General features: G+C 43.4%; 1 protein-coding gene across 1 annotated transcript in view; it reads right to left on the bottom strand.

Annotated features, from left to right (window-relative positions):
- The window catches only part of TFCP2 (transcription factor CP2), a 35,624-nt gene that overhangs the window by 8,566 nt on the left and 9,756 nt on the right, over positions 1 to 17,302 (bottom strand). Inside the window, exons 2-7 of the mRNA XM_035103132.2 lie at positions 12,399 to 12,550; positions 11,442 to 11,518; positions 10,953 to 11,058; positions 5,732 to 5,838; positions 3,520 to 3,672; positions 1,347 to 1,457 (exon numbers count right to left, since the gene is read on the bottom strand). Of these exons, the coding sequence (XP_034959023.1) occupies positions 1,347 to 1,457; positions 3,520 to 3,672; positions 5,732 to 5,838; positions 10,953 to 11,058; positions 11,442 to 11,518; positions 12,399 to 12,550 (706 nt within the window). The remainder of the gene's footprint in view (positions 1 to 1,346; positions 1,458 to 3,519; positions 3,673 to 5,731; positions 5,839 to 10,952; positions 11,059 to 11,441; positions 11,519 to 12,398; positions 12,551 to 17,302) is intronic.

Genomic DNA, 17,302 nt, shown 5'->3' on the forward strand with positions numbered 1-17,302 from the left:
ACACATACAGTCCTGACTAAAATGATCATTTCTTGAATGCTACAGGAGACGTTTATTCAGAAAATTAGTCAAATATTAAAGCTCACTGCTGCTCTATAATCCTAGCCATTCGTGAGGGATTAAGAAGAACCCAACTGAATTTGTTTTGTTTGTATGAAGATCATACATTTGAAGCTGATATATTTGGAAGAACAACCTTTGCAGCTAGAGTCACATACTGTATGAGTTGGGATGATTTCAAAGTGGTATTTTTCCAACACACTTTCAACTCATCCTTACTCATGGTGCATGGATTCATATCCATTAGTGACTTGGGGCCATGAGGTCAGGTGTGTAACAAAAACCTTACTCATGTGGTGCTTCATATACTTGTCAGGTTAAAAGTGAATTGCTGGTATTTATACATGTAACATCTGCACATCAGGGATTGATGGCCTGGAGCATGTTGCAGTCAACACTACATGCACAGCTGCCACCCACTTTTATTTATTTGTGACATTGACCACACAAAAACCCATAGAGTTGCAGCTTTGGTTTCGTTGCTGTTTAAACCAGGGGTCAGGAACCTTTTTCAGCCGTGGGCTGGTCCACTGTCCCTCAGACCATGTGGTGGGCCGGACTATATTTTGAATTTTTTTTTTGAATGAATTCCTATGCCCCACAAATAATGCAGAGATGCATTTTAAATAAAAGCACACATTCTACTCATGTAAAAACACCAGGCAGGCCCGACAAATACCGGTAACCATGAGATGCATTTTAAATAAAAGGACACATTCTACTCATGTAAACACGCTGATTCCCAGACTGTCCACGGGCCGGATTGAGAAGGCGATTGGGCCGCATCCGGCCCCCAGGCCTTAGGCTGCCTACTCCTGGTTTAAACAAACGTGCCCAGAGGCCACAGGACCAGGAAGAGAAACTATTCTAAGGTATTAGAGCATACTCTTGCGTCGTTCGGTACTTGCTGTATAACAATGGCTCTGAGCAAGTGTCCATTACTTTGGCCAGACAACGCCATCCAATCACACCTTTGCCATGTCTTGTACCTTGGTGCAAACATTCTAACACTTGGGTTTCCGAGTGAACTTTTGCAAGCATATTACCTGTAAGTAAGCCAGCCCACCCGCGCCAGCCTTTTAAATGGCTTTTTGTTCAAAAACAGAGGTTCTAGATCAGGCATCCCCAAACTGCAGCCCTCCTGATGTTTTGGCCTACAATTCCCATAATTCCTAGCTAACAGGACCAGTGGTCAGGGAAGATGGGAATTGCAGTCCAAAACATCTGGAGGGCCGAAGTTTGGGGATGCCTGTTCTAGATACTACAACTCACATTGTGTGCCTTACCTCTGTAAGTATTGTAGTCTCATATGAAGGCTGATACTTTTCCTTCTCATGAGGTGTTCGCTTCTCCATTTTCTCTCTGTCTGTCTTTTGCTTTCTGTCGGCTCCTTTGGGCTGGAAACCAACATGTTAGTGAAACCAGAGCATGGGATCTAGGGAAAGGAAGCACTAAGCCAAAGTTCTTCTCAGCTGATAAGGACAGCACTAGGTTTATGTGTGAGTGTGTAATACATACATGCACACATAGTAATACATTTATGTATACAAATGAAATGTTTCTCAGTGATCCTGGCAAGGGAACAAACTGGCAACAGACCCCTAAAGAGAAAAGTGAGCTGGTGGATGGGAGATACTCATTTCCCCTACAAGAGCTTAAAAGTTCATTCTGGAAATTCATGCAAACATGAAAAACCTGTTCTGCTGCTCCTCTTGCACTTTGAATTCTCTTGCTGAAGCCCTGCAGATTTTTATCTAGCTAAAACACCTATAAATCTGCCTGAATACCTATAGGTAGCAGTAATCAGAAGTGCTCACTTTGGACAGGGATTATATACAAAAGCCTCACTTTCCGGTATCCCCAAAGTTACTTATGCTGTTCTGAGGGACTCTGGGCCAAACTAGATGTTATGGCTGTAGTCTCATTGTGAGGTCTGTTCAGTTACGCATAAAAACATGTAAGAGAATGAGGGGCAGCCCACCTTCAGGAAATTGTATCTTCACCTAACTCCAATATTAGAAGTGAATGGACAGAGAGAAGCTTTGGCGAGGGGAATGGGGGAAGAGGCTACAAAAAATAGTGGACATGGTGTGGAGTTCACCTCCCCTAATATGCACACAAAGCTTTTGCTCTGAAACAACATGTCCCCCTGCCCCCCCCATTTTTTTTCTGTGTGATTGAATGAGACAGACTTGGATTTAAAGGAAAGTGCATTTGCCACGTTCATCTCTAGTTTGGTTCTCAGAAATCATGTTAAGAAGATTGGAATTTCAAAATGGACTGAAGCCCTTTCCAGAGTTTCTCAAACAAGGAAGCATGACAACTTTTCTTGTAGGAAATAATCACATACTGCACACGTTTTAGGCTAATTCCACACATTTATTATCTGTACGTTGGAGCTCTTGTATCACATGCCAATGGGAACTTTTGAGGGAGAGGAGATAAAGGTTGATGTTGGCAAGAGTTCCCCTGCCTCTACAGTGATTTTTGGCTCAGCTTTTCTACAGGATGACCTGGCCAATCAGCTAGGCCCTAAAACATCCATATAAGCAACTGCTCCAATCCAACACATTAATATTGGCTGCAATGCAGTTTCACATGCCTTAAGGAAAAGTAGTGTACTAAACCGTTTTTAAGTGCAGCTATTCCTAATACCGTGCATATGCAGGCATAACCTGTGGTTTTAGTTCCCCCAAACATTCCTCTACTACTAAGTCATCATCAAGGCCTGTTTATTCCTGAATAGCACCCTTCAGAAATATCCAATGCTATTTTGCCTCGGGTAAGCACAATAATATAATTGATGTATATCACCAATAGGTCTTAATGCTAGGTCTCACAATGGGCACATTGAACAAAAAAAGGTGGCGGATATGCTTATTGCCTATGAAGACAAGACTATGTCCTCCTCAGAGTCCTACTTCGAGAGTACATTCTCTGTGGCGGCCCCTAAGTTGTGGATTTCCCTCCCACAGAGGTGCATCTGACAGCTTCATGATACAACTTTTGGTGAATGCTATAAAGGCACCTCTTAACTCTGATCTTTGACACCCAAAATCTGTGTTTTCAGGACCCACCCTATTCTGGGGACTGTAATTTGTCTTTCAAATCAATATTTTTATTGATTTTTTTTTAATTCAAGTAACAAAACATACCATGAAGGAAATACAGAGCTTAGTAGCTGTTCAGAAAGGAAAGGAAAATATCAGCTGATGGTTATGGAGATCTCATCATAAAGTTACATGTGTCAATTAATGTATACTTTGACTTATCTGGGTTCAATACTGAATTTTAAATTGTTGTAACCTGCCTGGGACCAGCTGGTGAACGGCTACAGGTGGTAAGGATACTAATACATACCCCAACATTAAAGTTCTTCTAAGAAAGTCAGGTTTTAATTCACAAATTGAGTAAATGGGGTGGGTGGTATGCACTGCATAGACTAAAAGACACACATACCTTGAAGACTTTGATCTGGCAGCTGGCAGAATGCAAGTGTTCAGTGTATTCCCCATTCTCATTCTCCTTAAAAGTGTCAATCTGGACTCGGAATGGCACACCCTTCTCGCCACCATGCTTCCTCATAGTGAACTCTGTACTGATGCAGTGCACCTGTGAAAAGAAACAGACACAGAGATGCTCCAGGCTCCAGGCTTGCTGCTTGTACAACAAAGGTGCACATGAACAGTTTAACCATTATTCCAGGAAAGTGATAGCGTAGGATACCAGCTAGTCTGGGGACTCCAACAGCAAACAAAGCTCTCAAACACAGGAAGGAGTACATCCTGCTCTCTGGCTTTTAATCAAACCGTGGGCAGGGGGCATCAGCAGCCAGGCCAGAAGAAGCAACGAAACGATATTGTGCTCTGCAATTCAGCACAACTGAAATCTATAATTTCTCTACATAAGTATGAAAGAAAGAAAGAAAGAAAGAAAGAAAGAAAGAAAGAAAGAAAGAGATAACTTGTCAATGGAAAATGCTAGCAGAGGAGAACAAGGATTATGGATTGGTCTGTGGGATCCTAGAATATGGAGAAAACCAAAGTTACTGATTGCTTTTCAAATTATATTCCAAAATTTATGTTTACTCCCAAGTTATCTCTCAGCAAGATCTATGAACTGCAATCACACCCAGCAGGCATTTCCTACTTAGGGCTGATCTCTAGACTGGGAGCACATGGCAGAGCCCCTCCCTCTCTCCCCTTGGGTGTATGCTCTCCTCTTCTGAGCACTAACTGCATCAAGTTGAACTAACTGCAGTGAGAAGCTACCTGCTAACCACAGCTTACAATGAAAAGGGAAGAGAATTTGATCAGAAGTGAAGAGCAGCAAGCCCAAGGAGGAAGGATGTTTTCCCAGTACCATAACGTTTTTCGATCTTGTAATCTTAGTTAAACCTGCACCAAGCCCACAGAGCCCAAAAGGCATGTTGGGGCGGTCCAAGGAAAATAGCCTGGGTTATTTTCCTTTTCCTAGATGCCCTTAATATTTGAATAGGCTAATGCTTCCACTCAGTACAACCGAAAGTCTTATTCTGAAGGGGGAAAATATGGCTTAACATAAGAGGTAGCCAATACACTCATGCTGTTGAACTCCGACTGCCATCAGCCCCAGCCAGAATGGCCAACGGTCAAGGGAGTTGTAGTCCAACAACATCCAGAGGGCATTACACTGTTTACCCCTGGATTACCAGCAAACATTATTTTTCAAAATCAAAACCAGACAGTGCTGTCCAGAATGGACTGAATACACACCATTTATTCCACTGGACTTTGCAGGTGACCTTCAGCACTTCATAGGTTTGGCACCATGCCTCTAAATGTGACCTACCTCAACAAGCCACAAAGATTAGTGAAATCGTAATATTGACCTAATCCTCCAACAGACAGATAAGAGATCAAATAAAAAAAAATCCCTAGAAATAAGTCTCGAATGTGTGGCTTCATTCTGGTTGACTCACCATCCTAGATGGGAGGGCTTCTGAAGGGGTCTGCTCCCTTTCGACTTTGCCAACATTTGTCCTGCCCCCCACCGCAGTTGAAGTAAGAGAAACCAAATTAAAGCCAGTTATCAGAACCCTTCTCCGGCACCTCAGTGTTCAACACCCTCGCAGCACTGAAATGAATGGTAGCTTTCCCCGTCAGTTTTGGCAGTCAGAATTCCGCTTTATTCTTGTCAAGGACAATTAGCATTACTCTTTAGTTCAAGGGTTCTCCAAGTTCATTATAGTGAGCCTCCCAAGTAGAGATTACAATTTGTTGAGCCATTTCATCAGCAATTCACCGGAGCTGAAAGAATCCCCAGGTACCCATGAACTGACTTTTTTCACTGGCTCTGCTGCAAAGTGCTGACACTTAAAACAATGTCAATTAAAATCTGAGCCTGGCAGCTATGAATTTGTAATAGTACTCAGTGGTTCACTGAGAGCAAGCATATCCAAGTAAGAAACGCAGAAGGAGACCCAAGAATATTTAGAGGAACACCCCGCAGAAAAAGAGGACTTTATTCCTCTAATATATTAATTTGGAAGAGTGACAGGGTGATTGTATCAGGTATATGGCGGTAGAGATCCATCAAAACTGATGGCAGCAAATCTCAAAGCTATCTTGCTTGCTACAGACCTAACCAGAGAGAACAGTTAAGAAACACCTCCCATGTAATATTGATTTACCTGAATAAATACGGAAGTCCTCTTTGAAGGATCCCACAGAAACTCTACAGTATTCAATTGTGTGGGGTTTGCCCTGGGATCGATTATACCCACGGACATTGGAATATCTGCAGAAGACAAAAGCCCAACCCTTTAGAACAAGGCTAGGAGAGTAATGGCAAGCCCACCAAAATTTTAAGGGACTGATGTAGTAAATAATGCACCAAGAGCTTAGAAGACTGGGTAATTTAGGGTACAGTCTGAAGGCACGCAATGCACCGACGTCACTGAATCTAAGCAAACTTTGGTCTGGTCAGTCCCTATGTGGGTGACCAACTGTGAATCCCATGGATTCTACCTTGAGTTCCAGGATGGAAGACAGGATGTTAATTAATTAATTAAGGCAAAAATCTAGGTACCAGCATACCTGTTACAGTATAAAACTGAGGCACTATCTATGTAAGCTGCTTCTGGACTGCCCTGGTAACCTATTTCAGGAAAATTTAGGAATTGAGAATCTATATATAAATAAATGTAGGCATTGTGCACGTGGATGAAACAGCCTTTCTCCGTAACTGATGAACCGTTATGTAACAAATTTGGCCACAACGTTCCATGCCCATCAGGGAGGGATCTGGCATAATTCCCCCCCCAAAAAAACCCCACATCTTTCCCACCTAAAATAATGATTAAACACAAAAAAGTGGCGCCCAAATTATACATCACCACCAGAAGCTCTGAAGACTCCAGCAGCTGCGCTGCCAGATGACACCACAAAATACCACAGAAACCAACTGAAAACAGTCCTTTTGCAGCAACAAGGCCCAGCTTTTTCAATAGGCCGCAGCATTACCAAGCAGGGAAAAGCAAACAGAATAGGGCCTTTCACAAAGGGGGGGGGCACAGGGATGAGGCACAACAAAGGGAGGGGGCACATAGCCATGGGGGTGGGGAGGACCCTGAGTCAGCCAAAGCAGTGGGGGTGGGTTGGGACAGGGGAAAATGAGCAGGCCGGCCGCCAAAACGGCCATTCCACCTACAAAGCCCAAGCCCAAAGACTCTCCCGCCGGCTGTATTAATAAACGCCTGGCACCATTGGGCAGTCGTTCATCATTTCCGCTAACATGCACTTGGGGGCAAGGCAAGAGGTTTTTGCTTTTTAATTTAGTGGGCATTGCGTCACATGCGAGGCTACGGCGGCCATTTTAAGTAAGGGCAGTCGTGCCCCTTTTAACCTAGGCTTTATACTATGACTGATTGCCAGCCTCTGTGTCTTTAAAAACAAACAAACAACCATGCACTTTCTCTCCCCAGTTTAAGTCCTCAAACCAACACCACATCCTATATTTAAAACACCTACTCCAAAATTAGAAAATCCAAATACAGTAACCAAAACAAACAAACAAACAAACCACAAAATACACAACGCCCAAATCATACAATACCCACCAAAATAAATGACAACCCCAAAAATAAAATTGAACAATAGTAACTTCTGCTTCTCATGTTCTTATTTAAAATAATAATAATCTATATATAAAAAAATGTTCACGATGCGTGCGCAGTAGCCAATGTATGGAGATACGGGGGGGGGGCAACACTCCCCGGGGGCAACAGAGGGCTCAGACAAAAGTGCATGCTGGGAAACGGAACCCAGAAGCTGACAGTTCCTTCTCCAAGGGTGGGGGCCAAGGTATGGAGAAACAGGGGGGAGGGGCCAACACTCCCCGGAGACAACTGAGGGCTCAGACAGGGGGGTGGGGGAGGGGGGCTCGATAGCTCATGGGTCGGGACAGGGTGGGGGCAGTCACAGGAATGAATCAGGGGGTGGGGGAGGAGGGGGCAGGATAAGTCATGTGTCTGGACAGAGTGGGGGGAATCACAGGAAAGAACCACAGCAATGCATGGCCGGGCCAGCTAGTCATAGAATAGAATCATAGAATCATAGAGTTGGAAGAGACCACAAGGGCCATCCAGTCCAACCCCCTGCCAAGCAGGAAACACCACCAAAGCATTCCTGACAGATGGCTGTCAAACCTCTGCTTAAAGACCTCCACTGTCGAACAGCTCTTACTGTCAGGAAGCTCTTCCTAATGTTTAGATGGAATCTTCTTTCTTGTAGTTTGAATCCATTGCTCCGTGTCCGCTTCTCTGGAGCAGCAGAAAACAACCTTTCTCCCTCCTCTATATGACATCCTTTGATATATTTGAACATGGCTATCATATCTCCCCTTAACCTTCTCTTCTCCAGGCTAAACATACCCAGCTCCCTAAGCCATTCCTCATAAGGCATCGTTCCAGGCCTTTGACCATTTTGGTTGCCCTCCTCTGGACACATTCCAGCTTGTCAGTATCCTTCTTGAACTGTGGTGCCCAGAACTGGACACAGTACTCCAGGTGAGGTCTGACCAGAGCAGAATATAGTGGTACTATTACTTCCTTTTATCTAGATTCTATACTCCTATTGATGCAGCCCAGAATTGCATTGGCTTTTTTAGCTGCTGCATCACACTATTGACTCATGTCAAGTTTGTGGTCTACCAAGACTCCAAGATTCTTTTCACATGTACTGCTCTCAAGCCAGGTGTCACCCATTCTGTGTCTGTGCCTTTCATCCCCCCCAAGTGTAGTACTTTACATTTCTCCTTGTTAAAATTCATCTTGTTTGCTTTGGCCCAGTTGTCTAATCTGTTACGGTCATTTTGAAGTGTGATCCTGTCCTCTGGGGTATTAGCCACCCTTCCCAATTTGGTGTCATCTGCAAACTTTATCATCCAAGTCATTGATAAAGATGTTGAATAAGACTGGGCCCAAGACAGAACCCTGTGGCATCCCACTAGTCACTTCTCTCCAGGATAAAGGGGAGCCATTGATGAGCATCCTTTGGGTACGGTCAGTCAGCCAGTTACAAATTCACTGAATGGTAGAATTGTCTAGTCCACATTTTACCAGCTTCTTTACAAGAATATCATGGGGCACCTTGTCAAAGGCCTTGCTGAAATCAAGATAGGCTACATCCACAGTGTTCCTTTCATCTACCAGGCTTGTAATTCTGTCAAAAAATGAGATCAGATTAGTCTGATATGACTCGTTTTTCAGAAACCTATGCTGACTTTTAGTGATCACAGCATTCCTTTCTAGGTGCTCACAGACCGTTTGCTTAATAATCTGCTCTAGAATCTTTCCCGGTATTGATGTCAGGCTGACTGGGCGGTTATTGTTTGGGTCCTCCCTTTCCCCCTTTTTGAATATAGGGACAACATTTGCCCTCCTCCAGTCTGCTGGGACTTCGCCTGTTCTCCAGGAATTCTCAAAGATTACTGCCAGTGGTTCTGAAATCACCTCTGCCAGTACTTTTAATACTCTTGGATGTAGTTCATCTGGCCCTGGAGACCTGAATACATCTAAACTAGCCAAGTATTCTTGTACTACCTCCTTACTTGTTCTGGGCTGTGTTTTCCCCTGCTGAATCATCTGCTCCATATTCTTCAGGTTGGGCATTGTTTTCTTTTTTGGATTCTTCAGGTCGGGCATTGTTTTCTTTTTTGGAGAAGACTGAGGCAAATAAGGCATTGATGAGTTCTGCCCTTTCTCTGTCCCCTGTTCGCATTTCACCATCTTCTCTAAGTGACCCCACTGTTTCCTTGTTCTTCCTTTTGCTACGGACATACCCATAAAAGCCCTTTTTGTTGCTTTTTAACATAAGACAGGCTTATGCATACTTTGCTGGTATCTTCTCTCTCACGCATCGTGGATGCTGGCTTATATTAAGGATGTATGTTCTGTATTATTTTATGAATATTATTGCTACACATTCGTCATGGCCTTCAGGTAGAGCAATAAACTTATGAACTGATGAAGCATATTTCTGCATTGCAAAAGGTTGGATTAGAAGACCCTCTGGGTACCTTCCAACTCTACAATTCTATGATTCTAAGCAGAAACCAAGATTATATACCAAGAAAAGCAGAATTCTGAAACCTATAAATTATGCAAATTTTCATTATTCACTTTGTTTAGTTGCGAGGAGAATCAGGCTATTAAAACCTCTTGTATTGAGCACTGGAAGTGCCACCTAATATCTGCCTGCTTTTGAGATCCACATACTTTCAAACCTATGTTTCCAGCTATAAAGAACAACAATTTCTTTCTTTTCAAAAGAGAGAGCTACCTTAGGCTCTGCATACCCAATTCCACACTTGCAGGGATTACAATAACCTCAAAAACCTCATAATGAATTGACAAGAAAAAGAAGTTGCTCCAAATACTTATATTAAGGGAGCTTCTCTCAAGTTGCTCAGAAAAAAGTTACCTGAATAATAAGAAAATCATACATCATGTGCCCATATGAAAAGAAACATGGAACATAGTAAAAAGACAGCAAATGTCAACACAATAGCAGTCATACTTGGAATTTACGGAGACGGGTGGCGCTGAGGTCTAAACCACTGAGCCTAGGGCTTGCCAGTCGGAAGGTCAGCGGTTCAAATCCCAGTGACCGGTCCCAGCTCCTGCCAACCTAGCAGTTCGAAAGCACGTCAAAGTGCAAGTAGATAAATAGGTACCGCTCCAGCAGGAAAGTAAACAGTGTTCCCGTGCACTGCTCTAGTTTCGTCAGAAGCGGCTTAGTCATGCTGGCCACATGACCCGGAAAAACTGTCTGTGGACAAACGTCGGCTCCCTCGGCCAGTAAAGCGAGATGAGTGCTGCAACCCCAGAGTCGTTTGCGACTGGACTTAACTGTCAGGGGTCCTTTCCCTTTAAAGGGCCAAAAGTTTCACCTCTGAGTCAACTATAATAATCTACTGAATTTAATGCAGTAAGTGAATGTACCAACAATAAGAGGCTCGCTCTCTCCTGGCAAGAACAGAAGTGCTAAGTCAATTGACATAGGTGTAGGAAGCCACCGCCTACCCAAATGTGGGGGCTTTTAACTACATAATCCTGGTCATGTTATCCCAAGCAGAGTGCAGGTGTACTGCAGGAAAGTGCTTACAGAGCAATAGGCTCAAGGTAGTATAAGCAAGTGAACATTCACATCGGAAGGCAATATTTAAAAAAACCCGGAGCCACCTAAGTCAAACTATGGCAAAAGATTATGCTCTGAGCAGAGATTGAAACCACTCTCGAAATCAATAAAGAGCTCTATACCTCTAGTGGTGGCAGTTTCCAATGCCCTCCAAGGTCCATGCTACAAAAAGCTACAATGCCAAATCAGTCCATGTTTGCAGAAGTCACTCACCAATATCCAGTATCCTATCACCTGGCCTGTTCCATCGCCAGCCTTCCAGCTGCTGATGCTCTGTATACTGAAGTCGCCGATCATGGAACACCACTCTGAATATACTCTAGGTTAATGAGGAGATTTTCTCATTGAGTAAACAGCATATGCTGGAACTTGGAACATATAGATGAGTTTAGGCAAATTGGTGTGGCCAGTCGCAAGACTTTAGCTTTCCTAAAGTGTAACCTCGTACCATCTCTCCACCATGAAACGGATGGTATGAATGGAGCACACACAGGTTGGCATTTACATGTGTAGGCAGGTTACATTCAAGGCTCATTTTACAGCACTGGGGTGTGCTTGGATAGACAGTGACTCTACCCAACTGCTGACACCAGAGATTGACTGAATTATGTTTATAGGTGTCACTAGTTACCTGACAAGCATGTTGAATTTTGTCACCAATCCAGAGCTTTTAGGAGAGGATAGATTATTATGGGCACTCACCTTTACAAGCTTTCCATTTAACTCAGGCAATTCCCCCATTTTCCTGTTGTCCAGCATTCTGATTTCATAGGACTGACCTGAGGAAGAAAAGATATCTGAAGTTGCTACAACCTGCCCCCCCCCACTTTTCTTGAGGTCATAGTATAACAAGTTTGACTGAAGAGAAAGCATTCAGTGTGAGGGGAGGCTTTTCAGGTGAAAGGATGTGTGCTTGTCGAAGTCCACTTTCATGTAGCCCCAGAATTAGGGATCCTTGCGCCCTTGGCAAGGAGTTGTATCGCTCCCCCTCCATCCCTTTACCATAAACCTTTCTGCTGTGGTGTGACAAGCACAGGAAGGTTCTCGTGGGGAAACCCTGTTGCCCTAGGTTCTGTTAGGAACACTATTTACTTTAATCTGGTCCTAATTTTCTTTTTCTTTTTTTTTAAGAACTTAATCTCTGCTGAAAGAAACAAGAACTTGTTAGGAAGGTAGCATTTCATCTTCCACAACATTTCAGCTGTTTTCATTCAGGGTCTTAATTTGTGCTAACACAGCCCAAAAATTCAAATATGCTAAATTGACCAAACCCACATAGTTTATTCCCATGATACAATTCCTGGTCCATGGATTATAGGTTTACTGAAGGGTGGCATACAAGTATTTTAATTAGATAAATAATTTGGACTTCTGTCTGTATCTTTTCTACCTTTGGTTTCAGACTTTCAATCACTAAGCAAAAACTAGAACACTAATTTACAACCAAGAGTTTAGATGAAAGCTATTCACGGACCCCACAGAGAGCACAGCAGATAGGTTAAAAGACAAGAAAGTCTAAAATCATTTGTGCTGCGGCCTTGAGTGTGCACTCTGGAAAGTGAGCTAAAAGAGGCATGCAGCAAGGAAGCAACATAAATGCCACAACTGGGAAAGCACCTACTCCCCACCTGATGTTCTGGCAACAGAAATGTGGCTTACCTTGATTGAGATAGGTGAGAGTTTCATCATGGAGTTTCACAGCAGGGGAAGTGGCAGCACATAACACATACTGAAAAGGTAGGATTTTGTTCTCATCGTCAGGAGGCAAGCTGGATTCTTCTTGCTTAAAGATGGGCAGGGCAAGGACATCACTACGAGAAAATGGTTTTCATAAGAGTTACTATGATTATCCATATTTGGCAACTGAACAAATCCATAGAGTACGTTAAAAGCAAAAATTACTTCCAGGATCTTAATTGAGAGAGACAAAATATGAGAAAGAGAGTGTGTGTATAATCTTCAGTCTAGCCAGCAATCCTTATAAGAGAGATTTGAACAGGCCGTATGGCAGACATCACCAACACATCATCTCGAACCATTGGCCATGCTGATTGGGGCTGATGGGTGTTCCCGAGTCCAACAGGGTACCAGTTTGGAGAAGTTTGGCATTCTAGGTTTATATTAAGAATTGTTCTACTTTCATCCACAGCTCTTGCAGTAACAGCAATTTGGATTTAAAGGAAGTGTAAACAATTATAATCACTGAACAATATCTCTCTGTGTCTAAAGAGGCAAATTAGCTGTTGTCCTAATGGCAGGTCAGCCAGTCCGTTGCTTTTGACCCCAGAGAGTGAATGCCACCTGTCGTTAAAGTTTAGATAAGGACTTTCACAAATCGAATGCTCCTGTCCTCAAACAGCTACTGATCTCAAGCATTACTACGCCATTGGTTATAGCTCAGAAGCTGCCTCTTTTCCTGACTGGGTAGTCCTTTTCTGGAAAGGAAAAAAAAATCTCACAGGATCACATGCCTCACAGAGATGCCACTCTAGGAGAGGGGTCTGAGTCATCACAATATCCCTTACATAAGCTGTAAGCCTCTCCCTACCCAATGTAGGCTAACTTTACTAACAGCTTTGAAACAGCTTCAACTGACTGAAGCATAAGACCTAAAACTGTAGACGGGGAGAAGATAACTAGGGAAAAACCCACTCTCTCTCATTTGCCTTATAAAAACAATGGGTCTGCTGAGATTCCACTTCAGATTCACAATTAGTTCAGCACCGAAATCCTCAGAGAAGTCTTATCAGCCAGAGGTCCACAGCTAATCCATTTAAATTCTGTAGTGACCATATCCAGCATCAAACAACCATGATCTTATTCTAGATATGTTCTCCTCAGTTACGTGTGTTTGAGGAACTACCCTTTGAAGCCCCTCAAAAAGCGACACAGAAATTTAGAATGCCTCGTGATATCAAATGAAGAAAGCTGACTGAAGTGTCTGTATGACTTATTCCCAGACTGAAACTGGCCTTTTCTGGAAGCTCTGTGATACGGTACTGATCCCCTTCAAATCAAGATTCAGCAATGATGAGTTTAATTTTAAAAAAGGGAGCCAGCAGCAAGACTGAATGGTCAGTTGTATTCCAAACTAAATGTTTAGAGCAAGGGTCTACCTTTGAATAAGTTTGGATAAAGTCTTGTAAAAATAAGGGCTTAAATCCTGGAGCCTGTGAAGCCAGGATTGCTTGAAGAATTCAGCATTTGTGAATTCCAATACAAACAGACCCAATCCACACTTCCGGCCATGGGCCAGATCACTCCCCCGGAGATCCTCTGTGGGCTGGACTGGTGCAGCGCAATGCTGGAAATCACTTCTGCGCATGCACAGACACCAAAAATCACGCCTGCACAGAAGCGATTTCTGGTGTCTGGGCATGTGTAGAAGCGATTTCCAGCACTGCAGACATGTGCAGACGTGATTTCCGGTGTCTGGGCATGCGCAGAAGCGATTTCTGGAGCCGCAGAAAGGAGTCCTTATGCTGGTTTAGCGCAGCGCGCAGGGACTCGTCAAGTGCATGGCTCAGTTTAGGGGCGGCTCATGGGCCGGTTAAGTGACCCACATGGGCCGCTTCCGGCCCATGGGCCTTAGGTTGCCGACCTCTGTCCTAGACTAAAGCGTAATTGAGGACATAGCTATCACTTGGATTTTGCATGTCTCTGAATCTTTCAGTGCTATATATGTGTGTGCATTTCTAAATGCTTGTAGAAATGTGTTTTTTGAAAGAAAATGTTAAAAAATACGTACTCAAAAATAGGTATTTTTTGAAGCATTAATAGATTAATATCTTTACAAATTTTAAGTGGTCTACACTATGCACAATATAAAAACTTTATCCATTTCAACAAAAATACACCCCCAACAGCAGTAAAACAATACAAAACATAAAAAGTAAAACAGAAATCCAGGCGATTCATGCATAAAAATCAGGATCTAATCTTATGGGCCTAGGAAAGCATGGACAAAAATATATGCCTTTAAAAGGTTTCTAAGGCAACTGAAGGTTACCGTTTCATTTACAGCAGAGGAAAAGGCATTCGATAGAACAGGTGCAACAGCAGAAAAGCATTTTGGGGGTCATTGTCCTACGATACTCTGTAGGGTGCAGTGCCACAAGTAGAATTTCCCCATGTGATCCAGATGATCTTACATGTCTATACAGCGACATATACTATAGTCTTTCAGGTAACCTGGTTCCAAATTGTTCAGGGCTAACAACAAAACCTTGAACATGGTCTGGTAGCCAATTGGCAGCCAGTGCAGTTCCTCCAGCAGACGTGTAATATGTGCACGTCCAGGTGCAGATTTATAGAGGTGAAAGTGACCTGGACTGGAAACAGAATGATTTGTCTATTTCTATTATGAAGTTTAGGCTTTGAACTAGATCTAGATAGAAATATTAACTCCACAAGGGAGTCTCTGGGTGCATATATGATAAAACCAGTTTAAGGGTATACCGTATTTTTCGCTCCATAAGACACATTTGACAATGGGATGCACCTAGTTTTTAGAGGAGGAAAACAAGAAAAAAAATATTTTGCTTTCTTGAATTGTCCTAGGCATAGCAGCCAACTCCTAGAGGCCTAGGTGCTTTTGTCTCCCCCATTAAATATTTGAGGAAGTTCCCCCCCCCCATGTTGATGGGCATTGTCATTCATATAGTGTGCATGCACTTTGTCTTGAGATCAATTGCAGCGGTTCTCAACCTGTGGGTCCCCAGATGTTGTTGGACTACAACTCCCATCATCCCTCAACTCTCATCATCCCTGAGCTCTGGCCTTGCTAGCTAGGGGTGATGGGAGTTGTAGTTCAACAACATCTGGGGACCCACAGGTTGAGAAAGGCTGATACAGTATGTGAGGTGGGGCTTACCTGCCCCCCCCCCAATATTTTATTCAAGTTGGAAGAGGGAGGGAAGGAAGGGGTGAGAGAGAGAAAGAAAGAGAGACAAGGAAGGAAGGGGTGAGAGAGGGGGGGGGGAGAGAAACCATAAAATATATCAGCCAGGATTTGTCTAGTAAATCACAACCATTAACAAGCACACAATCTTTCCTGTGTATTGTGAAACATGCTTGCCACAATTGCACAAGAGTGTACATCCTAGCCAGTATCACCAGCTATTGTTTACCAGTGACACATAAAAACTGGTGCCCAAATGAACTTTTATGTAAAACCAAGGCACAGTTCAGCCTCTTGCCCTACAAAGTCCATAGCAGCTTCTGTTATTGAAAGATTGGTGATACAATGCTTATGCTGCTAGGAAGTAGGGATTTAAATCCTTCCTTCCATCAGGAAGATTAGTTAAGATTACTAGGAATTCATTAACACAGCAGATTTCTACACCATGGCAACTATGGTTTTTTTTACATCAATGTTCAGAACATACTATGGAACACTCCTGCCACACGATCTATAGTGGTACAAAAAAAATATCTTGCCACATTTCCCAGAATTTGTCATGTTGAGCAGCCGGCCCAGAACACTAGCAAAACATCAGTTTATTGAACCAAAGGAATTGGAAAACTGTTCCATTCAGAGGGACTAGCAACAATTCCCCACCCCACCCACCAGCTCTAAAAATGGAAGCTTAAGAAAGCACTGCCCTCCTCCATTCCATTTTGTACCGTGTTTCCCCTTTTTTAAGACACCGTCTTATATTTATTTTTCCTTAAAAAAACACACCATGGCTTATTTTCAGGGGATGTCTTATTTTTTAATTAAGTATGGTACAGCAATCTACATTTTTTCAATTATAATTGTGTGTTCGCTTATTCCCTAATTGGTAGCAGTCCTAAACATACCTTACTTACTTCAACTAAGACTCACTAAGCTCACAGTAAACATGCATAGGATCCATCTCAATTCTTGTCATCACAAGCATTCCCCCCTTCCATTCTTTGGGAAACAAATAGAGCCTCAGTGCCTTGTTCTGCCCACAGCAGGGATGAGATGCAAGCAAGCTACAGCCGACCCACTATTTTAGGAGGGACAGAAGACATTGAGATGGCATTATATATCTTGCCCAGAGAATCTAGGCGCTATGGCTAAACAAAGGGTTGAGGCTTCCACCACGTTCTAACCTTATTTAACAGAGGAAACTTTCCCAGGGTCCAACAAGGCAGCTCATCCTGAACTCTTCTGTTTAAAACAAGAGGGACAGAAGCCAGGAAAGCTCCCTCAGTTTTGAATCACACATCTTAGGAACCGATTTATTTTTTAAAAAACTCCCGGATCAGATGGCCCCAAAATATAAAGACGTGCCGCTTCTGCTGCTGCGTTTCCTTCTAAACGTGCAACAGAGGAGGCCGCAGAGTCCCAGCCAATTGCAGCGCGATCCTATGGCTCCTAACTCAGAAGAAAGCCCCGTGGAGTTCAGCGGGGCTCTGACGGCCAGGGACCAGCTTTCGGCAGCGATCCTGCTGCTGCTGCCACTGCCGCACACATTTCCCCTGGGGGTAAACGCGCCACTGAATGTGCAGGATGGCACCGTGCAGGAGCGAGGGGACGAAAAGTAACTGAACCAAACGGCAGATCCCCAAACCAAAGCGCACAGTCGGATCAA

This window comes from Zootoca vivipara, chromosome 2, assembly GCF_963506605.1.
Source record: "Zootoca vivipara chromosome 2, rZooViv1.1, whole genome shotgun sequence".
NCBI lineage: Eukaryota > Metazoa > Chordata > Lepidosauria > Squamata > Lacertidae > Zootoca > Zootoca vivipara.